This window comes from Lepidochelys kempii, chromosome 5 (genome assembly GCF_965140285.1).
Source record: "Lepidochelys kempii isolate rLepKem1 chromosome 5, rLepKem1.hap1, whole genome shotgun sequence".
NCBI lineage: Eukaryota > Metazoa > Chordata > Testudines > Cheloniidae > Lepidochelys > Lepidochelys kempii.
In genome coordinates this window covers 2,544,919-2,568,275 of record NC_136384.1, presented here as the reverse complement: position 1 = coordinate 2,568,275, position 23,357 = coordinate 2,544,919, and the positions used below count along the sequence as shown (strand labels likewise).

General features: G+C 55.2%; 1 protein-coding gene across 6 annotated transcripts in view; it reads left to right on the top strand.

The window, feature by feature from the left end:
• DNAJB5 (DnaJ heat shock protein family (Hsp40) member B5) overlaps positions 1 to 12,947 on the top strand; it is a 29,846-nt gene extending 16,899 nt beyond the window's left edge. For all 6 annotated transcript variants that reach the window (XM_073343327.2, XM_073343329.2, XM_073343330.2 and 3 more), the window contains 2 exons: positions 148 to 746; positions 10,764 to 12,947. In XM_073343327.2, coding sequence (XP_073199428.1) covers positions 148 to 746; positions 10,764 to 10,997 — 833 coding nt within the window. In that variant the 3' untranslated portion in view covers positions 10,998 to 12,947. The remainder of the gene's footprint in view (positions 1 to 147; positions 747 to 10,763) is intronic.
• The last annotated feature ends 10,410 nt before the right edge of the window (positions 12,948 to 23,357 follow it).

The following is a 23,357-nucleotide window of genomic DNA, read 5'->3' as shown; positions in this document are numbered from 1 at the left end:
ATATTAGAAAAAAACAACAAAAGTCTAGTCAGGGTGGCCCAGCTGTTGCTCTGTCTGCATTCCCTGTGCGTCCGGCAGGACTAGAAGGGAACAACCTTCTTCTGCAATGGATTTTGTTAACGTTGTCCTTTCCTTGCTGTGTTCTAGGGCTCAAAACTGGAGGCGGTTCCTCTGGCGGCTCCGGCAACACTTTCCACTACACCTTCCACGGAGACCCACACGCCACCTTTGCTTCTTTCTTCGGCGGCTCCAATCCCTTCGACATCTTCTTTGCCAGCAGTCGCTCCCGGGCATTCAATGGGTTCGATCAGGAAGACATGGATATCGATGACGACGATGACCCTTTCAGCGCCTTTGGACGGTTCGGCTTCAACGGCATCAATGGAGTCCATCGACGGCACCCGGAGCCTCTCCACACAAGAAGAAAGGTCCAGGACCCACCCATCATCCACGAGCTCAGGGTCTCCCTGGAAGAAATCTACCACGGCTCTACCAAAAGGATGAAAATCACCCGCCGGCGGCTGAACCCTGACGGGAGAACCACAAGGACCGAGGATAAGATATTGAACATTGTCATTAAAAGGGGGTGGAAAGAAGGAACCAAAATCACCTTTCCCAAAGAAGGAGATGCCACGCCAGACAACATCCCTGCCGATATCGTCTTCGTTCTCAAGGACAAGCCTCACACGCATTTCAAGCGAGATGGCACAAACGTGGTCTACATGGCTATGATCAGTCTTAAAGAGGTGGGTCAGTGGGAGCTCCCCCCCCCCCCCCCGCTGTGCTCCTTGGAGATGAGTTTGCTAGTTTGAACAGAACAGATGAGAAGGGCGATTAACTTGTATGGGATTAGAAGGTCACATAGGGTGTAATAAGCCAAAGCAAGAGAGATCTACAGAGTGGAGTGTTCTCCCTTTGCTTTACAGACCTTCCTGTTTTCAGGAATTACACAACCTCAGTACTTCAGTCTCTAGGTCCAACTGATACTGTTTTAACTGCTCTAATTACCCTTTTCCCCCTGCTTGTGTGCCAAGCTTCACCGTTAATATGGGATGTTCATGTCTGGAAAAGAGCTCAGACCCTGCATCAGCTCAAAAGAGAAACTAATCCGGTGGCTTGTGCCTGTTCAGCCCCATTTCTTGGTGTTGCCCCAAACACCACAGCTTGTCACTCTTTGACATCCGTGTTCTGCACTTATATACCAGGCTGACTGTGGCTGGGGCGGTGGGTTGGTCCCAGTGAGGTTGCAGGTTTGTTGGCGTGGCCGGACGGGGACAGTTTGCATGGCACCCTAGTCCTCACTACGCCTTGCTTGAGCCTGTGCCAGCTGTGCCTTTCTGTTCTCTCCCTCCTGGGCTGCGTGCATTGCATTCTTTATTCAAGCAGCATATGAAGGTAGTTTTGTGCTTTGCAGAACAAGTAAGTTATGGTCTCTGGCCCATGGAGTTTGCAATGGAACATTAGAGGGGACTTCAGGAGTCAGAGCAACAAGCAGCATGAGGCAGGAGTGGAAAGGAAGATAAGGGTAACCCACATTCATGAGATGCATGTTTGATGGTACTGCTGTCTAACTTCTTTTTAATAATTCCCAGCTGGCAGGTACATTTAAAATTTAAATTGCTAGCAGCTGCAATTTACCATTCACTTCAGATTGTAGAGGTTGTCTGTCTTGGTGGGCGGATTTTTTTAAAGACCGATTTAGTCCACGTACGCAAATGCATTTTATAGAAAAAAGCTCTGCGGATTAGATCTTGGGTACAAACGTCTCAGTGTGTGCCCTTGAGTCAGGATATATCTGGATGGCTCCCCTTCCTCTAAAAGCTTGAGGGAACTTTCCCATGGGCATCCCACTACCAGGGTGTCACTTTCCCTCATGCATTTGAATGGAGCGCCACTTCCCAGCCACACTGTGACCATTCAGAGCTGGGTGTTCTAGGGGACACTCTTCTAAAGGTACGTTGGAGACACTGGAAGCCGAAGTTTACTTTTGAAGTGTGCAGCTCTGTTTTCTGTAGCCAGCAATACCTGGGAGAGGCAGCGCTGTTGCCATATCTCAGATGCTTCCTCAGTGCCTTCCTCACAAAGATGCCTGTCACACACCAGACCTCAGTGGGTCCTTCTGATATTGGTCCATGTTCCTCCAGCATCTTCTGTCAGTTTCATGTTTCCGGCTGAGGATGTGTGTGGTGGGGAGTGGCACCATCAATACAAAACACAGAGAATCTGCACCTGTTCTGCTCCCTTTACCTGAGCACTGCAACACAAAGGCAGAAAATCACCCAAGAGTCCTCAGTGGCCTTAGAGAGGGCATAGCTAGTTGCTATGCCTCCTTCCTTGCAGCCCTGCTGCAGAGGGGAGGTGGAGTGGGGCTGGAGCATCATGTGCTCCAGCTGTCCCATGGTCTCCAGGTATCCCTGGTTTCTAACCTACTCTAATCAAAGCTAGGGTGGAGAATCAGGGAGCCGTAACTAGTCGTTGGTTCTCAGTATCTCGTGGGTTGCCCTGGGTGGTTGGGTGGGATCCATCCTGTGCTGGGAGCAACTCTGGCAGACTCCTATCCTGCTGTCCCAGGCTCCTGCAGCCCATGAGGGAAACCTCCCCATTGTGACAGGACTGATTCAAACCCTTTAGTTTAAAACTGGCAGCGAGCCACGTACTTAATTCTTCATCAGATACGCCCCTCCTCAGTACCCTCGCCCTCCCAGGCCTCAGGTCAGACATGATCAGCTGACCCATCAGACTTTGACAACCATCCTGTGTCGCTATCACATGATAAAACTAGTGATCAAACCCGGGGAGGGGGTGCAGAAGTGAGATACTTCCCCTGTACGAGCCCAGGTACCATTGAACTCTGTGTTGATCGTTCCAGTCACTCACGTCTGTCCATGGCGAGCAAGCCAGCGCTGGGTGCTCGCTGCCACCTGGCATGGCCCAACAGGAGCAGCCTAGCGGGAGACACATCTGAGAGGGCTTCCCCAGAGACACGTGGGCAGCAGAAAACTGTCCATTCTTAACATTATGTGAGCGGCTCAGTGGGAGGCAGAGAGAGGAAGAAGCAAACCTGCTATTGGGGGGAGCCAGGATTTACCTGTGATACTGCTGCCTGAAGGTAACTTCACAAGTCTGAGTTAAACCAGCCCCACCAGAAACTTACCATTTACACTCGGAAGCAGCCTCCCTGTGAATGCTTCAGCTAAGATCCTAGTTTTAGTGGCATCTGCTGTTCACAGACCTAGTGAGGCACTCAGTGACTTCCCTGTTTGTCTTGCGGCCTTGTCCTGTCCCCATTGAAGTCAAAGGCAAAACTCATTGGCTGTACTGGGAGCAGAATAAGGCCCATAGTTAAATTAGGTAAATCCCTACATTTATAGCTTGGCACAGCATTCAGCCATAAAACTTTCTGGGATTTAATCCATGAGGGCAAATGTCACTTGGGGCCCCCTCTTTAATGTGGAGATGTGGACTGTGGAGACAAAAGGTTCCAGGGTGAAGAGTAGTTTGGCGGCTTGAATTAAGGTGGAGCATTGCATGCTGGGACTCCTGTCAGTGGGCTGCACCATCATAATAAAAATGAACTGCTCTCATATATCAAATCATATGCAAATGTGGTGTCCCCTTGGTTCCTGGCAAGTTGCCAGTGCAGTCCCTAACCTTTCAGAGTGGTGGGCATAGATATCAGTTCTGTCTGTCATCTCAGTGAAGGCAGTGTGGGGGTTGGTCATTCCACTACAGTTCATCCAGTCCAGGGGATTGTTTTCCATAGTTAGTGTTGCCAATTTCTTGCCTGGTTTCACTGGTGTGAAGGGCTAGAGTAGGGGAGGGAACCATCTGTACTAAGGAAATGTTAAAAATCCACTGTAGTGTCACTAGGTCTGCTGCCTTCTTTCTTGCATTTTTGAATGCTTTGTTGTGCTAACAAGCATGTCAGTTTACACTTTCAGATTCTCATGCACTAACTCAGTGCTGCAGTGCCATGTGTGAGCGACAAGCACAGGAGAGGGCTGTCGGTCTTCTTTTAAATCACATCCCTTGGAATTAAACATAAATGTTCCAGGAGCACTTCTCTTGGCCTATTGAGCTCTCTGAAAGCTGATTCTAAAATACATAAATTTGGGGCCAAATTCAAACTGAGTCCTTTGAAATCATTAACGCCATTCACACATGTCAGTCTGCAGGTGACGCTAAAGTTTTAATTTTGATACGTTATTTCTCCAATCAGTTTCAAACTTGATGGGGAAAGGGTTCAAGATATTTGTGGGCGGGAATTTTTTTCAAATAGTCTTGTAGATGCCATAGTGAAATCAGTGTGTCAGTTTACTCTGTTGCCTCTCCCAACAGTAGTAAAGGGACACCGTCTGCTTAAAATCTAATCATCTTAAAAATTAGTTGATTATAGTTTTGGTTACTCTGCCTGCCATTGAGCCCTCTGCCAAGTTGTGTGCTTCGCCATCATGTTTTCCGTGTAGTAGGTTTCTGACTCCACCCCCTGTTGCTGTATCTTCTAGAAAGTAAAGAGTTTATATTTCATTTCACTTCTATTTATATGGCCATTAAGTGTTACTTGTAACAGAAATTTCAGACAGACTTTAACTTTTTAAAATTTGACTTGACCTCTTTGCAAACAACTGTGAGATCTGCAGGCTCCACTCAGCGGAGCTGATGCATGAGCTCAGGTGAGGAAGGAGGAGTTAGTTAAAACTGCTAATAACCAATCTGTTGAAAGCCGACTTGGCCTGATTTTCAGAGGGTGATGAGCACGCAGCTCCCGCTGAAGCTAATGGGAGCTCCAGGTGCGCTGCACCTCAGGGCAAGGATGTGGTGAGGACTTAGGGGTGGGATTGTCAGGAAGGGACCAAAATGCACCAGCTGCATGCAGAAAGTGGGGAAGAGTGAGCAAAACTAACCTGGTTCCCTCAGCCTGGAGAAGGGAGCCAATCTCCTCCTGGAATGCAGCGAGTTCTAAACCCTGGAAGATCACCGTTCATCATCACAGAAGTGCTGACAGCTGCTGAACTGCAGCATTGTGAATGGGATTCTAGACACAGCCAGGCTTCCACCTCATTGCTACAGACTGTCTGCCTTTCATTGCTCTCGGTGTCTGAACCTGCGGTGCTGGGGCTGGTCAGTACCCGGTTCAGAGCATGGGCTGGTTTGGCTCTCTCAGAAAAGTAAGGCTGCTAGAGCAGCTTTAGAGGTCTCCGAGTAACACGGCTTGGCAACGCACCTGGAGACTCTCGGGCTGCATTGTCAGCACTAAGCTCCTAGTCCCGGGTGGCAGGGAAATGTACCCATTTTACGGCTGGTTTGACTGACGTGTTTGTGGTGTCGGGCAGAGCTGGGAATAGAGCCCATGGTTCCTCATTTCCATTCTATCTCCAGCCACTGGAGAGCCCGCCCTCCGCAGCCTGACTGCTCACATTCTCGGCCCGCTTCCAAAGAAGCGAAAATGATTCAGTGAATGTGAGCTGCCTCTGGCATCAGAGCTCTTGTTTTCTTCTGTCCCCTAAAGGGAGCAGGGGTGGGCCCTTGCAATGCTGCTGGACCTGCATTCCCCTGGGTGGAGAAGCAAAGGGTATTTTGCTAATGACCAGGGGGAATTGCAGCCACTTGTGTCTATGACAGCCTCCCCAGATGGCATTAAAGGATATCTGAATGGGGGATATAGATTCTTCCTTGTGCCCTGTACTGTGATGTCTGAAAGTGGCATGAAAGATTTTCCCAAAGAAAGGGGTAAGGAAGGAGAGGCCATGTTGTTTGCCTTAGACATAGCAAATCTTGTCTTTGCTGCTTTTGCTCTGGAGGGTAGTAGTGGGCACTTACCTGCCCTGAAAGCCAGCGGGCAGGGCCAGCAAATCGTAGAGGCCTCACACGACTGCACCTGTTAGAGCCTGCGTTCAGTGTAGGTGTCTGCTCCAAGCCCTGCTCCCAGGGGCTGGAGGGAGATGGGGTTCATGAGAACCTCTCCTGTGAGCAGCACACATACTAAGGCTTTATTAAGTTCTTCATCCCCCAGCAGCGTTGGCCCTTCTCGGAGCATCGCTTCGCATCTCATTCACTAATGGTGACGTTTTTCCCTTGAAAAAGCGAGGCAACATCCCAGCCCACGTGTGCAGCAGAACTGCCGGGGTGATTTAAGGACACAAGGAGTTTCACGCTGCATTGCCAAGCCCTGTGGCCTGTTACTGCAGGGTGCCTTGCTGCTGCCATGCAGTGCCACCCCCAGTAGGCAGGGCTTGGATTTGGTGCTGACATCCCAGGAGGTCTTTCTCTTTGCCTCCGCAGACGTGCAGCAGGAGGGCTACAGCTCTGTGCTCTGGCATTTACTGGTCGCATTGCTGGGGGGCTTCTTGTTCCTCAGTGGAGCCTCTGCATAGTTGCTTGCTCCCAGTGAAGCTGCACAAGCCCAGCGCTCGTTCTGCAGGTGGAGAAGTGCCCTCTCGGAGCAGAGGCCCAGCACTGAACTGCAGCCCTCCCTGTCACGCTGCCATTGTGGGAGCAAGACCCCCCGCACTCAAAGCCAGTAAGGTCACCTTTCCAGCCAAACAACCGAGGTAGGAAATGGGACGAGCAGCCAGCAAACACCAGCCCTGCCAGCTTGGCTAGCAGCGTACCCGCAAGTTAGTGACTTCCCACATTTGGCCATACCAAGCCGCCCCTGTGCAGAAGCTCGAAGGGGAATGCTGCCCGGATTTAACCTGAGAGGCTGTGTGACTGTTTCATTTCCTCCTTGACTCCCTGGGAAACCTGCTGGGGCACAGGCAGATCCACAGCAGTGCGGAGAGCAGTTGTTGGTTACAGAGTAGCAATAAGCTAGTTCACAGGGACCAGGATCGGTCCATCCCTGTGTGTGGTTTACACATGGCTTGAGCTGATGGAGACCTGGGGAGGAGCTTAGCTAGCTCAGCTGCAGGGAGGCGCTCTCTCTTCCTCTGGGCTCTGAGCATAGCTGGGGTGGGGTTAGTCATTGCTGGGCTGGCCCTACAGTTTGGCCTCTGAGCAGCCCTGGCTGCAAGTGCTGCAGAGATGTATGCTCAAGGGCTTGTGGGACAGAGGGAAAATGCACCTTGTGACTCTCGAGTGCCTATCCCAGCAGCCAGGAGCAGTGTGGATCCCAGCCTCTTCCAGAGGATGCAAGACTTGAGTGGCATCCTGAGTATCCTCTCCCCACACCTCCAAAATAGGCACCATCAGCCAAAGAGTTCCCTACAAACTGGCCCACAGCATCCCCCTTTTCAAGGGGCTGGCTGCCGGTTTCCTCACTGGTCCGTACAGCCCAGTGCTACAGAGTCACTAAAAGCAAAGCACAGCAATCTAACCTGGAAGAGCCCACCCCCTGTGCCTGTCCGCTCTGCACAGGCCCTCTTGAGTCGGTGAGGCCCTGGCTTGGGGGAGGTGGAGCCCATGTCCAGCTATATGGGTTCCCTTTATTAAAGAGGCAAAACTTGTTCAGATCTGCACCAAAATAGAACGCGGCAATGCCTGAATGAGCCAGTACAGCAAAGCCACTTCCACCCTGCTGAAAGGGGAACTTAATGCTCAGACAGGGCACTTCCTCTAGGTTCTGCGACCCCAAAGTCTGTCCTTAAACCCTGCGTGGAGCTAGAGCCATGCTGGGAGCCAGCCATGTGTAGCCTATAGGAGAGTGGGCTTTATTGCGAGCAGAGAGGAAGCCAGGAGAACCGTGAACCTTAGACCCTCCTCCCTCAACACAACAGGGGAGCTGCGTGTAGAGCTCCAGCCACAGGCTGTTGGAAGCAGTGGGTACAAGTAGCTGGGGGCAGAGGTGTGTTGATACAGTTCTAAGTCAACTCCCTGCCCACGTCCATCAGTGGATCTCCCTGCTGCAGGAAGGGAGAGAACTTTCAAGAGCTTTAACTTCCAGGAAGCGTCTGTGCTGCGAGCACTGAGTGGGCAGCTGAGGAATTCCTGGCTCTTGCTTTCCTAGCCTTTTGGAGGCTGTTGGCAGAGGTGCCAGGGCCCATGTGCTGTAGATAAATCCAGTGCGCTGGGCAGAGATGCTGAGCTCTGGGAAGGGCGACAGCTGGTGAACAGCAGAAACATTCAGATACTTCGTCAGGGATTGAGCAACAAGGCCATAGTCTAAATTTAGCTTGCCCTGTTGCTGCTTACCTTTCCTGGGCGATCAGGGAAGGGTAGAGGGGGAAGAGGTGCTGCAGTTCAACCCCACTAGGGTGCTTTAGCCGGCACTCCGTCCTGCTGGGTGGGGAGGGGGGTCCTAATTTGATAGAGCCTGTAGGACTGTAGTCCTGTCCAGAGAATGATATTCGGGAAAACATGCCTCATAGTGAGAGACTAAAGAAGCTTGATCTGTTTAGTTTAGCTGAGAGAAGGCTAAGAGGTGACTTAATCACAGTCTGTAGGCACTTAGGTGGGGATATGATTTCTGGTGGCAGACGGCTCTTTAATCTTGCAGCCAAAGGCAGAACAGGACCAGTGGCTGGAAGTTACAGCTAGACTGTTAACAGTGTGGGGAATGACCCATTGGAGCAACTTGCCCAGTGGATTCTCCATCAGGTGGAATCGCTAACTGGAGGTGGGATGTCTTTCTAAAAGATACGCTCTAGCTCAGCCAGAAGGGGAGGGCTTGATTTAGAGATTTCTGGCCAGTTCTGTGCAAGAGGTCAGACCAGGTGAATTACAGTAGTCCCTCCTGGCCTTAAAATCTAGGGAAGTACGGAGGTGGCCACTCCAGTCCAGATCCCCTCACGGTCCTCAGCGCTCTTCTGTGCTGGGAGACTAGCCTGCCCCACAGGGGCGTGCGCTCTGCTGCTGGAGGGCTCTGCCTGGGACGCACATGGAATCACGGATTTGAGATTGCCAAGCCCGGCATTTGGGGGTTTATTGGTGCAGTTTAGCATTCCTGGGGCTGACTGACCAACGCTACCTGGCTGTAGGCCGCATTATTGTAGGCAGGTTCAGTGCAAGCTTCATGCATGCACAGCTCTGTCAAGGTGCTTTTATCCTGGCCTGCCGCACCCCGGCCATTCCAGCGCCAAGTGTCAGGGCTGCGTCTGCCCCGTGTGACTTGTCCCTGCACACCGAGGCTGTTGCCTTTTATAGTTTGGTGGAAGTCAGGCTGCATGTAAGGAGGTTCCTAAAAAAAGACACTGGGTCTTGATTTCGTCAAAACCCAGCTTGTGTGTGACTGGCTGCTTCTGTGCATTTGCAGTTACCCTGCCCAGTTTCCTGTCTGCAAGAGCTGGGCGCATGCTTGGTTATGTTACTTGGTTATGTTACTTGAGGCATAGATCTGAACGTACTTTCTATGCGCTTTTCCATCTGCAGTGTTCTTCCATTCTCCAAGCCAGATGGCTCATGTTCGAAACACTCTAGCTATTGGCTGATTTAGTCAGGCCTAGCTGAAACCAAGCCACATAGTGGCTAACGGTACCAGGTCCTGCTTACCAAGAAAGACGTGACATTTTGGGGTGGTTGCCCGAAATCACCCTGTGCAGTAATTAAAAATTCCCAATTGGTGATTCAGACGTCTGGTCTGAGAATCACCGTGTGGGCAAGGCACAGGCTGGTGGCTAGGGCTAGATTCCGGGGAGCTTCGTAGAGCATACCTTTAGGAGGACAAGCTTAGGAATGGCCAGCGACTCAGGCATTGTCCGCCATGGACCGTGGTAGCAGGCAATGAGGAGACCTCCCCACAGCTCACTTGCTCAAAGTTCTTCCTACAGGTCTGCTTGGGCCTGTTTTTACACCTGAACTGGACCTGAGCCCAAGAGTCGTTTTCTGACCAGACACTCCCCTCCCGCCAAACCCGAGTCAGCACTGATGCTTTGTGCCCATGGGAACCAGACAGTGCCTCACTCCTGCCAGCTGCTGCCCCTGCTGCGCTGTGCGTGTTGCGGAGCGAGAGGTGCTGCGGATCCTCGGCACGCTCACGCCAAAGTGCGCACAGCACAGCAAGTGGCAGGAGTGTGGCATGCAGCCACTGCCATGCCCGCCCCTGGGCAGGAGGAGAGTCGACCCACGCCTGAGACAGCCAGGATGTTTTCCAACCAGACTTGAGCCCAACACTTGTAGTCTGGTCCTTCGGGATCAGTGATCTAGCTCGTGTTGCTGTACAAATGGGACTACGGACGTACAGTGATTCACCATTCCTATGAAAAGTCAGGGTGGGGGGAGAGATTATATCTGATAATGAGCCGCTTCCAAACTTACATTTGTACTGCACTGTGTAGCCAGAGTCCCTGCCACACTCCGCAGCAGCAGGGCACATCAGCAGTCTGTTGTCCTGCTGGGGAGACACTTACTCTGATTTCCTCCTCTTTGGGGTCTCTGTTTCTCCGGGTTCAGACAAACATGGGGTAAGAGATGAAATGCAGCCCGTCCTGAGCGCCCTGCACACTCTGGGTAGAGTTCTAGAGAAACTTGCCCCACTTCTGAAGGCCTGAGTGGACTGAAGAGTGGGTGCCACCATGAAACCACCGCCATGGTTGAACCCACATGCCATGTGCTTTTCTGGAGCGTTCTCAGTAGAACACCTAGGATGTGCACACGGGGGAGACTCTTGTATATCCCCCAGATGATAATGGCGTTGCTGCTGTGTTGCTAATAGACGTGAAATGGGTAACAGCGAAGGGCCAGGGGCTGGTGTCATGTCTGCTGGGTGAGGGAGCAGAACTGCTCAAGCCAGGAGTGGGTTCTGAGCCTTGGCTGCTCTTACACACATGGGCTTTTTCTAGAGACTCCAAGTTGCAGCCGGTCTCACTGTTTGCTCTTCTTCCTTGCAGGCCTTGTGTGGCTGTACAGTGAACATTCCCACTCTCGACGGGAGGGTGATCCCTCTGCCCTGCAATGACATCATCAAGCCTGGCACCGTGAAAAGACTGCGAGGGGAAGGGCTGCCCTTCCCAAAGGTCCCCACCCAACGGGGAGACTTGATTGTAGAATTCAAAGTCCGCTTCCCAGACAAAATAGCTCCGCAGACGAGACAGATCCTCAAACAGCACCTGCCGTGCTCCTAGAGCCCTGGGGACGTTCTGCAAGCAGCAATACCTTCTAACACACGTGCCACAGCATCTGAGCCGCACAAAGCGGAGGTGCCCATTCACACTCCAATGCAAAAAACCCACGCTCCTTTCCACACGCTCCTGTTAGCCCCAGCCCTTTTGACTGCCTTTTGTCAGCCTCTGTTATACTCTAGCAGCGTGGGATTCAGGAGCTCAAACTCCTGGCTAACTCGTGCTGGCTCTCTGGGCTGGGCGCCTTTTCCTGGAGGTTTAGCTTTTCTGCCTGGCCCAAGCAAATGGGCATGGGCTGCGCGCCCAGGGAATTTTATCCGGTGGTGGTTTTCACATTGCACGCTTTGAAGTCAACTTCCTGGCTAGAGGATGAATTTGTGTCTCCCAGAAAGCGTAGAGGTTCCACACAGTGTACATAGGACTTGGAAGGGTTAGCTTTAGCTTCACCTTTCTGAAGCTTGCTGCTATTGGGTTCCATTAGTACCAAGAATCCAAACAAATTCTCTGAGCATGCACACCAAAGGCACGGCTCGTACAGACCATGGCCACCCGAGTGGAACCATTTCTAACACGGAACCACAGTACCTATAGTTTACTGGGGTCCGTTCTGCGGTGCCAGGATTACAGCTGATTATCTTCCGTGCTGAATGCAAACACTGAGCTGCAAGGCACCTGGTCTCAGACCCTTCACCCCTCCTGCACCCTTCTTAAAACTTCAGCGTCCCGGCTTTATCGGTTCAGAGCATGTCAGACAGGTGGGAGTGGAGTTGGGCCAGTGTCCTATCAGGGTGTTGCTGTGCATGCTGGCATGCCAAAAACGTACGTCAGGAGAAGGGAGGGGCAGGGGGCCCAGGGCGCGAGCTGTCTTGTTCAGGTGTGTTGAGTTTAAATTGCTGCTTTTATTTATAACCCCATAAGGGTTTTTTCTGGAGTGGTTCATCCCAACTCTTCTGGGGATCAATTCAGCCATATGAACATCATGTCTGTGAGAACGTAATCCGTGTGTAGCCGAAGTCTAGTGTACAAGCAGAGCCAAGTGTGAGTGGAGCCGAGGTTTGTTATGCTGGCGTTTGAGTTGCACTGTAGGGATTTAGCAGCAAGAAGAATGCGCATGTAGATATTTTTCTTCAGGGCAGATGGAATTCAGGATGTGTTTCGGGGAGCAGCAGGAGGGCATCTGCTTGGGTGGCTTTCTTTTTAAATGCTGTATTTTTTTAAACTTGGATTTCCATTGGGAGAATTTTTATATTTCTTACCTACGTCAGCCTATCTTGCCAATGTCTCTGGGGCCGGGTTCTTCATACAACCTACTTTTTGGGACGGTTCAGAAGCTGATCCAAAGAGGCACAGCATTTCTAGTCACACAGACACCATGAAAGCAAATGGCCATTGCCCTAGTTGTCCTCTGGACGTGAAATTAGAGGTTTTCTCTGGGCTCATTCCCTGTGTCTAGGCCTTCTCAGAGCACCTTTGGAATCCTGCGTTGGTAAGTCTGAGCTGACTTTAAGCTAACTTGGTTTTAACTGAGGTATTCTGGAGTGTCCGTTGATACTCTGCTGTGGGATGTACACCCCAGTCCGCTATGTACAGATGTACAGTATGTAATGCGTAGGGGGAATGGAATCCAGGGCAAAGACATCGTTCTGGAGAGGGGGAAACTGTCACGCAGCGCTTCATTTATAAACCCGTTGGAATGGTTACAATGATGCCTTGTCCCTCCCATGTTACGTGTTCGGTTAGAAAAACATAAACGCTGTTCAGATAACGCTGATGGGGGGAGAGGAACCCAGGGCGGCAGTCCAGGCTGGGAGCTGCTTTGTTTTTCTCAGTTTCAATGAGATCCTGAATGTTTTATAGTGGGTTTGGTTGGTTTGTTTATTTGGGTTTTTTTTTTGTATTTTTCTTTTTTTTGTAATGTCAGTATTGAGAAAAATAAAGTATTTTAAAAATAAACCTGCTCACACTGTCAGGGCTGGGGCAGGGCAGGGGTTCCCTCGGACCTGGCGCTCTCGACACACACACGAGCTCTCTGTGACCTCCCATCCCAGCTGAGCCCTGGGTTCTGCCCGAGACAGCTCCCTGCCCCTCCCAGGGGAGCAAACCAGCCCCTGGAGCTCTGCATAAGACTGGGGATTGCTCCTCTGACTGACAAGGGCTCAGTCTGTCTAGTCTAGTCCTTCCTTCGCTTCAGGCCATTGCTCCTTGTCCTGCTCTCTTCTGAGCCTGATCCCGTCTCTCTGAAGCTCTGCCGGTGCTTTTGGCAGCCTGCGAGACTCCCGTGTCCAGCTCCTCGCTCCAAGTGCAGTGTGAAGGGGCGTTCTCAGAGACCTTTACAAGCTGGTTTCCTGCGTGGACAGTGGGGAACTCTCAGCCCTTTTCACAGGAGTAAGTTTGTCCCTTGGCCAAAGTTTCCAGCCACCCGACCTGTTGGTGATGCGGGGCTTTGGCTGACAGCGGCAACCCCCGCGAGCTCTGTGTGCGCTCCAGGCATTGCAGCAGAAGGGGCTGCAGCCTGTAAAACAGGGTGACCTGGAACCCAGTGTTCTAAAAACTACCGGTTTGAACCTTCCCCCTGAATATCAGCCTTGATTGAAACCAAAACACAGGCCCCGTTCTTCAGCCTCTGCAGCAGTGGTGTAGCTGGAGCCCCCATTCCTCTGAAGCCCCCCCTTAAAATGCTCGGACTAGATGGTCACAATGGTCCTGTCTGGCCTGGGAATCTATGAAATCACTCTGCCAGCACTGATGTCCCATCTCTGGAAAGGGCCAGAGCCCAGGAGCATCGAAATCTGCCATTGGTCCTGTGGGGGAGGGGAAAGACTGGGCGGCTTGCTGTCTGCAGATGTCCAAAGGGTGAAAGAACGGGCTTCCCCTAGGATTGCCCCCACTCCAAATCCAGCAGGGCAGACAGATTTCAAAGGCACCATCCCATGGCTCTGCCGAGCCGAGTAGGGTCAGAGGTCTTGTAACGAACTAACGTACCGTAGACTCTTCCATGCTAGCACAGTGGGTCTGCAGGACGGATCAGGGGCTGCTGGTCTCTGGGTTATCCTCTGGTCATTCTTTACTTCCCCTTGCCATGGTCATGTGACAGGCCCAGACCCGCATCCACGGCCCCTGGACACAGGAAACGGCCCCAACCTAAAACAGTCTCCCACCACCCGCTGCAAAGCCCTGCCCCAAGCGGAGTTCTGACCCTGGGCGGAGAGAAGGCCGCAGACTGCGTGGAGCCCACGAGGGAGCGTGCTTTGCCCAAGACTGTTCTAGCCAAACGTCTTCCTCTGAGCCTCGATCTCACAGGCCGTTACCTGATCCTGAGCTGAAAAGACCGAAAGAGGCTTGTGTGCACGAGCTGGGTCGTAGTGGTGTAACTGAATTTTAAGGGCTAGGGCCAGACCCGTGTAACACCCCCGATAACCCAGCGCGTGCGGACGGTAGACCGAGAGTGCTAACGCTATAGCACCTCCCAAAGCCGTGGAGCCCAGGCTCTGACCCCCACAGTGCCCACAGCAGCTCAGCCTACGTGCCAGGGCACCTGGCGCCCGGCTCGGCCAGCGCACAAGAATGAGAGACTCCTGCCCCCTTCACGCGGGACAATATGGGGGAGGTAGAGAGGGAACATGATCTGCCCAAGGGTACGCAGCCAATCAGCAACGGGGCTGCAAATGGAACCCAGGAGTCCTGGTTCCCTGACATAACCACTAACCCCCTTGCCCCCCGGACAGAGATGCTGCTGACCAGCTGCAATTTCAGGTCCCCCTCCAGTCCCAGGTGTCGGGACTGTCCTGTTGCGAGGTCCAAACCCCCGTCCCCGTTTAAGTGAACGTTTCCCATCTGCAGGGCAAAGGGACAGTTTCCCCCGCCCCGGTTTGAGAGGGCCCCCACCTGAGTGGCGCTGTGACCCGGCCCAGGGGGAGGCAGGCTCACGCAGGCTTGGCCCGGCTGCCTCTGCATGTGCACCAGGAGCTCTGCAATGCGAGCAGGCTCTGCCCTCCAAGCGTTTCTCCTGCTGCTGGCAAACACACTTTAACACGGGAATCTGGGTCAAGGGAGGGGGTGTTTGTGCAGTGACACTCACTGCCCCCCAAATGGACCCAGCTGAGGGGTCCTGTTCTCTGCACCTACAAGCTCTGTGTTAGACCATGTCCCTGTCGTCTAATAAACCTTCTGTTTTACTGGCTGGCTGAGAGTCCCGTCTGACTGCGGAGTTGTGGGGCAGGACCCTCTGGCTTCCCCAGGACCCCGCCTGGGCGGACTCGCTGTGGGAAGCGCACGGAGGGGCAGAGGAGGCTGAATGCTCCGAGGTCGGACCCAGGAAGGGGGAAGCTGTGTGACCTGTGTGTCCTGAAGACAGGCTGCTCACAGAGAGGAGACTTCCCCAGAGTCCTGCCTGGCTTCGTAGGGAGCAGATCCAGAGCATCGCCCGGGGACGCCGCGACACCCTCTCCCGCACGCTCTGCCTCCTGGCCGCACTCCCCAGCCCTGCTGGGAGGTGACCCTGCCGGGCTGAGCCGGCAGCGCAGCCAGGGTTGGTCCCGGGGCCAGGAATCGCTCCGGCCTCTTGGGAGTGGCACAATCAGTCAGGCCAGGGCCTGCCCCATCTGGGCTCCCTAAGGACCCACTTGCCTGGAGAGGCCCAGCCAAGCCCCCTCTCCCCCACACTGTCGTCCGCCCCACTGGCTGGGACCTCAGACTGGCCGGGCTTCTGCCCCAGTCCCAGGCAGCTCAGCGCCGGGGAGACAGGTGGGGTCCCACAGGCGGTGGGAAGCAGAGACTACCCGGAGCTTGGAGGTGCCCTGGGGTCCGGCCAGGGGGCAGAGAGGTGCAGGGGGGTGGGGGTGGGGATGGGGACGGGGACGGGGACAGAGAGGAGCCCTCGGCTGGTCGGCGGGCAGGCCGAGAGGAGCAAGTGGTGGGCGGGGGGAGCCAGCGGGGGCTTGGGGTGCAGGGCAAGCAGAGCAGGCCGGGGTCCCTTCTGAGCATGGGCCTGGCTCCATGGCGCCAGTGTAAACCTGGCACTGTGCACGGGGCTGGCTCTGTTCCAGTCCCCCAGACCACCATGCAGCTCCGCCCCAGGCTTCACCCCCCAGCCCCAGCCGAGAGGAGTGCTGCGGGGCAGGGGGAGTGGGTTTTCAGGTGGGATCTGCCCACAGAGAGGACAGTCACTGGGGGGGGGCAGTCTGGCCAACGGGGCCCAGCCAGAAGCACAAAGTGGGGCACATGGGCTGGGGGTGAAGGGCTGGCACTGCCTTTGACATGGTGCCCTGCTCCGGCTGCTGGAACCCAGACTCCTGCCCATCAGCTGCCTGGCGAGCTCTGTTCCCTGTAGGGCAACCAGGTGTCCCGATTTTATAGGGACAGTCCCGAATTTTGGGTCTTTTTCTAATATAGGCTCCTATTATCCCCCACCCCCGTCCTGATTTTTCACATTTGCTGTCTGGTCACCCTAGTTCCCTGGGACACAGCGTGGCCCCTAAAGCCCGGCTCTGGCCTCGCTGTGGGCGGCTCCCGTGTGGTCCCCAGTGTGAGAGCGAATGCCTCCAGCCCCTCAGCCAGGGAGCTCACAGGCCACTCACCTCTCCAGTTCCTTGGGCACCAGCTTTTACTGAGACCTCAGCTGCCCGTGGGGCAGGGTAACTCTGCACATACCTGGGTGCCAAGCAGGAAGGGATGGGAGGAAACAGAGCAGAATCTACCCAGGGTATTTATCCAGCCCCCTTGGCTGGCTGAGCATCTCTCCAGCGCCTTTCTCCCCCTGTACAGATGGGCGCTGAGCACCACAGAGGCTATGGGTACGTCTACACGGCATTGTAAACCGGGTCTGTGCAAGCCAGGCGTATGGACTCAGTGTTTCCGAGCCCGTGCTCGAGCGTCCGCACTGTCTGGGTCTGCGTCCGCTTCGCACGGCGCAGCCTGTCTGACTTGGGCTCTGCCCCCTGCCCCCAGCAGGGATCCGGGTCCGTAGTGCTTGCTGACCCGCACCAGACTGCTTTGTGTGCAGACGGAAGGCGGCTTGGGCTCAAACCTGACTTAGAGCCAGGGCTCAGGCTGTGGTGTAGACGCACCCTCAGGGTATGTCTACACTGGAGCTAAAACCCATGGCAGACCTGTGCCAGCTGACGGGGTCTGGGTCATGGCCGTGTCGACTTCCGGCTTCAGGGTGGCGCCTGGGCTCTGGGAGCCTCCCCCAGCCCTACAACCCAGGCTCCAGCCTGAGCCCAGATGTCTGCACTGCACTTATACAGCCCCTTAGCCTGCACCCTGGGAGCCCGAGTCAGCCAGCATGAACCAGCCACAGGGACATGTCCTAGGTGATTTCCCCAATGTCACACAGGGACTCTGCTGTGGCGCAGGGAAATGAACCCTGGGCTCCTGGGCCCTCCAGGCTGAATGGCAGCAGGTGAGATCAGGAGGGCTGGGGATCGGGACCCTCTGCCCCCAGGAAGGGGAGGGAGCCCTGCCCTTGGGGCACTGAAAAGTGACAACGCTTTGCAGACGGGGGAGCTATCCTGGGGCAGGCACCTGGGAGGGGCAGGCAGGACGCAGTGGGCCATTCTGTGATCATAGAATCATAGAAGATCAGAGTTGGAAGGGACCTCAGGAGGTCATCTAGTCCAACCCCCTGCTCAAAGCAGGACCAATCCCCAACTAAATCATCCCAGCCAGGGCTTTGTCAAGCCTGACCTTAAAAATATCTAAGGAAGGAGATTCCACCACCTCCCTAGGGAACCCATTCCAGTGTTTCACCACCCTCCTAGTGAAATAGTGTTTCCTAATATCCAGCCTAAACCTCCCCCACTGCAACTTGAGACCATTACTCCTTGTTCTGTCATCTGCTACCACTGAGAACAGTCTAGAGCCATCCACTTTGGAACCCCCTTTCAGGTAGTTGAAAGCAGCTATCAAATCCCCCCTCATTCTTCTCTTCTGCAGGCTAAACAATCCCAGTTCCCTCAGCCTCCCCTCATAAGTCATGTGTTCCAGCCCCCTAATCATTTTTGTTGCCCTTCGCTGGACTCTTTCCAATTTTTCCACATCCTTCTTGTAGTGTGGGGCCCAAAACTGGACACAGTACTCCAGATGAGGCCTCACCAATGTCGAACAGAGGGGAATGATCACGTCCCTCGATCTGCTCGCTATGCCCCTACTTATACATCCCAAAATGCCATTGGCCTTCTTGGCAACAAGGGCACACTGTTGACTCCTATCCAGCTTCTCGTCCACTGTAACCCCTAGGTCCTTTACTGCGGAACTGCTGCCTAGCCATTTGGTCCCTAGTCTGTAGCAGTGCATGGGATTCTTCCATCCTAAGTGCAGGACTCTGCACTTGTCCTTGTTGAACCTCATCAGATTTCGTTTGGCCCAATCCTCCAATTTGTCTAGGTCCCTCTGTATCCTATCCCTACCCTCCAGCATATCTACCTCTCCTCCCAGTTTAGTGTCATCTGCAAATTTGCTGAGAGTGCAACCCACACCATCCTCCAGATCATTTATGAAGATATTGAACAAAACCGGCCCGAGGACCGACCCTTGGGGTATTCCACTTGATACCGGCTGCCAACTAGACATGGAGCCATTGATCACCACCCATTGATCTAGCCAGCTTCCTATCCACCTTATCGTCCATTCATCCAGCCCATACTTCTTTAACTTGCTGGCAAGAATACTGTGAGAGACTGTATCAAAAGCTTTGCTAAAGTTAAGGAATAACACGTCTCCTGCTTTCCCCTCATCCACAGAGCCAGTTATCCCATCTGTCCCAGCTGTCTGCAATCATAGAACTCACTGAGGCAAGAGCTGCTGTGAAAAGCACCAGCTATGGCCCCCCATCTGCCTGCACACAGCTCATATCTGCACCCCGTGCTCATTGCAGACTCAGGCAGCATCCCTGTGCTGAGGGGCACGACCCCGGTCCAACTACGGTGAGCAGCATCCTCCCGATGACGACCCGGCTGCACCAGATCCCTCTGCATTAGCCGCGCTCACAAGCATGGACACTCCTCTCCCCCCCCCCGCCCCATCTAGCTATTGCAGCTGTTCTACACTGTTTGTAGGCTGGAGCATGTCACGGGCTTTGGGGGGTAAAGACCCTCCAGATAAAGGGCTTCACCACCCGCCAGGATGCTCCTGGCAGGCAGGAAACGTCTCCTGTGCCATTCCAGGTCATCTGTGCCCTTCGGGTCTGTGGAGCTGTCGGCCGCCCCCTGCCATCCTCCTGCCCCATGAGAGCCCTGCTAGCTGGGTACGGTCCCATGCCCCATAGGAGTGAGAGCGGGGCGAGGGGAAGGCCAAGCTAGTCAGCTCCAGCTCTCAGAGACCCATCCCCAGGGTTTCCCCCGGGGTTCGGCTGCCCTCTGGTGGCGAATGCAGGGAAAGAGATGGTTTGAAAGCCGCAATCACCTCTCATGGGAGCAGAGCGTGGCTACACCAGGGCCCAGCTCCTTGGTGTAGCCAGGGCTTATCCCCGGGGTGAGGCTGGCCTGACACGTCCGTCCACCCACGCTCCCTCTGAGCAGCGACGCTACCGTGCTCTGGGAGGGGTTAAGGCCTAGGCGCTCTAGGCCTGTACCCAGGGCCTGGCTGCTGAAGTCACAAGGTTAACGCAGAGGCTTAGCCTCCATTTTAGTAAGTGCGTTTCTAGCCCTTGGGGGTGTGAGGAAAACCTTGAAAAAGAGCCCAAGCATGGCCCACATAGCCCGCGTCCGCCTGAGTCTGCAGGAAGCCTGAGCCATCGCTCTGAGAGGGGGGCACCGCCCCGAGTGTAACTGACACAGAGACATGGCCCGAGTCTGCAGAGAGCCTGAGCCCATCACCCTCAGAGGGGGGCACCGCCCCGAGTGTAACTGACACAGAGACACGGCCTGAGTCTGCAGAGAGCCTGAGCCCATCACCCTCAGAGGGGGGCACCGCCCCGAGTGTAACTGACACAGAGACACGCCTGAGTCTGCAGAGAGCCTGAGCCCATCGCCCTGAGAGGGGGGCACCACCCCGAGTGTAACTGACACAGAGACACGGCCTGAGTCTGCAGAGAGCCTGAGCCCATCGCCCTGAGAGGGGGGCACCACCCCGAGTGTAACTGACACAGAGACACTGCCTGAGTCTGCAGAGAGCCTGAGCCCATCGCCCTGAGAGGGGGGCACCGCCCTGAGTGTAACTGACACAGAGACACGGCCTGAGTCTGCAGAGAGCCTGAGCCCATCACCCTCAGAGGGGGGCACCGCCCCGAGTGTAACTGACACAGAGACACTGCATGAGTCTGCAGAGAGCCTGAGCCCATCGCCCTGAGAGGGGGCACTGCCCCGAGTGTAACTGACACAGAGACACGGCCTGAGTCTGCAGAGAGCCTGAGCCCATCGCCCTGAGAGGGGGGCACCACCCCGAGTGTAACTGACACAGAGACACTGCCTGAGTCTGCAGAGAGCCTGAGCCCATCGCCCTGAGAGGGGGGCACCGCCCTGAGTGTAACTGACACAGAGATATGGCCTGAGTCTGCAGGAAGCCTGAGCCATCGCCCTGAGAGGGGGGCACCACCCTGAGTGTAACTGACACAGAGACACTGCCAGAGTCTGCAGAGAGCCTGAGCCCATCGCCCTGAGAGGGGGGCACCGCCCCCAGTGTAACTGACACAGAGACACGGCCTGAGTCTGCAGAGAGCCTGAGCCATCGCCCTGAGAGGGGGCACCGCCCCGAGTGTAACTGACACAGAGACACGGCCTGAGTCTGCAGAGAGCCTGAGCCCATCGCCCTGAGAGGGGGGCACCACCCTGAGTGTAACTGACACAGAGACACTGCCAGAGTCTGCAGGGAGCCTGAGCCCATCGCCCTGAGAAGGGGGCACCGCCCCAAGTGTAACTGACACAGAGACACTGCCTGAGTCTGCAGAGAGCCTGAGCCCATTGCCCTGAGAGGGGGGCACCGCCCCGAGTGTAACTGACACAGAGACACTGCCAGAGTCTGCAGAGAGCCTGAGCCCAGCGCCCTCAGATGGGGGCACCACCCCGAATGTAACTGACACAGAGACACGGCCCGAGTCTGCAGAGAGCCTGAGCCCATCGCCCTGAGAGGGGGGCGCTGCTCCAAATGTAACTGACACAGTGGCACTGCTAGAGTCTGCAGAGAGCCTGAGCCCACTGCTATGAGGGGGGAGCTGCCCTGAGCATAACCAACACAGCAATGCTTCATGAGTCTGCAGGGAGCCTGAGTACATTCCCCTGAGAGGGGGGAACTGACACAGGGGTGCTGCGTGAGTCTGCAGACAGTCTGAGCCCATCACTGTGGGAGAGGGAAATTGCTTCAAGTGTAACCAACACAGCAACACTTCCTGAGTCTGCAGAGAGACTGAGCCCATTGCAATGAGAGGGGAGAGCTTCCCTGAGTATAACTGACACAGCAGGGCCGCTGAGTCTGCAGAGAGCCTGAGCCCATTGCTGTGAGAGGGGAGAGCTTCCCTGAGTATAACTGACACAGCAGGGCCGCTGAGTCTGCAGAGAGCCTGAGCCCATTGCTGTGAGAGGGGAGAGCTTCCCTGAGTATAACTGACACAGCAGGGCCACTGAGTCTGCAGAGAGCCTGAGCCCGTAGAGAGCCTGAGCCCATTGCTGTGAGACAGAGCAGCTGTCCTGAGTGTGACCAACACAGCGATACTGCCTGAGTCTGCAGAGAGCCTGAGCCCATCACCCTGAGAGGGGGGAGCTGCCCTGAGTGACCAATGCAACAACACTGTCTGAGTCTGCAGAGAGCCTGAGCCCGTAGAGAGCCTGAGCCCATTGCTGTGAGACAGGGCAGCTGTCCTGAGTGTGACCAATGCAACAACACTGTCTGAGTCTGCAGAGAGCCTGAGCCCATTGCTGTAAGAGGGGGAGCTGCCCCAAGTGACTGATGCAGCGACGCTGCTCAACTCTGCAGACAGCCCGAGCAGGGAGGAGCGCCCAGTGAATCTCAATGGAGTGATAACACCAAGCCCGACTGCTCTGGGAGCCCCTAGCAGCCCCACCCCAGCAGCGACAGTCCAGCTCCTGGGAGGAAGAACTGGGGAGCCCTGCTGCTCCTGGGGGGGTGGGGCTCAGCAACCCATCCTGGGGGGAAGAAGGAGCCCTGTGCAGCTGTCCCTGCCTCTCCAGGATGTCTAGCTGAAATCAATTAGGAACAGGTTGAAACTGGTCTGTCCCAACCCCTCTGAAACCTAAATCAGAGTGTCCACATGGGGTTTGCTCCACTTTCACTCCATCAGTCAAACTGGTGCCACTTTCCCACACAGAGAAGGCCTGAGAGTAAAGGCTTAAAACCCATCTGAAACCCCGGGGAGCCCCCGGCTCAGCAAGGGGGCTGGCCATTCTCAGGGTGCCAGGGAACCACACCCCCATGAGTCCCGCTGTCCCTCAGCTCGGAATCCTGCTGGGCATGGGGTGAGCCGGGCGGGCCAGGGACACATGAGGAGCACAGGATCGAGGGGCCCTGGGAAGGGGGGCTGGTGTAAAGGGGATACTCCATGTGAGCACCTGGCATCCTGACACCCCCTGGCCCCGCTGCCCAGGCAGGGGGCATGGATGGGGCAATGCTTTGGCCATCTAGGGCTCTGCTACACGGGTGTGGGTGCGGCTAACTCTGTGGGCGGAGTCCCTTGGGAGCCAGACTCTTTAAAGAGCCAGGTGGCGGGCAGGGTGGGGCAGGCTGCAGGTAGCTGTGTCTGGAGTCAGTGCTGGGACAGAGGTAAGGGCAGCTGGCTGGGTGGGGGGCCCTGGGAGCCAGGCCTGGGCTGAAATGCAGGGCTGGTGCTGCCTGATCCCTGACTGGTTTAAAAGCTCCCCTGGAGGGGGAAGGGGAAGCAGCCCTTTTAGGGGTGCCTGATGCTGGCTCCACACGAGGGGTTGGACCCATGACGGCTCCAGGCCCACATGGCGCCGAGTATGTCTCGGGGGGTGCCGGGCAGTGGCTCCATGAGAGTGTAACGCTGGCTAGGCTGGACTGAGGTTGCAGGAGGAGAGGCCAGTGGGATGGGATGGGGGAGATCAGCCTGGATTCCCTGCCCCCAGCTGGCTGGTCCTCTGGCCCCAGTCTGTATTGGCTGGGGTGATTCTCCTGGGGCGTGAGCGGGCTTCTGCTCTCCCAGCATCTCCCCAGTGAGGGGCAGGGGGTTGGAGAGAGCGGGTTTAGGGGTGGTTCTCTGCCGGGACTGGGGCTCATCGGCTGCGCTTGTGAGCGCCTTGTCCTGGGCTGCAATTTGGTCACTTGCTGTGTCCAGTCAATACTGAAGTGTCAGGAAATGTTCCAGGCTTCCATGGCCAGAGCCCTGCTGATCTGGGGGGCGCAGGGAGTCCCCTCCATCTGTTGAGCCCACAAGACCTTTAGCTGCCTGGGCCATTG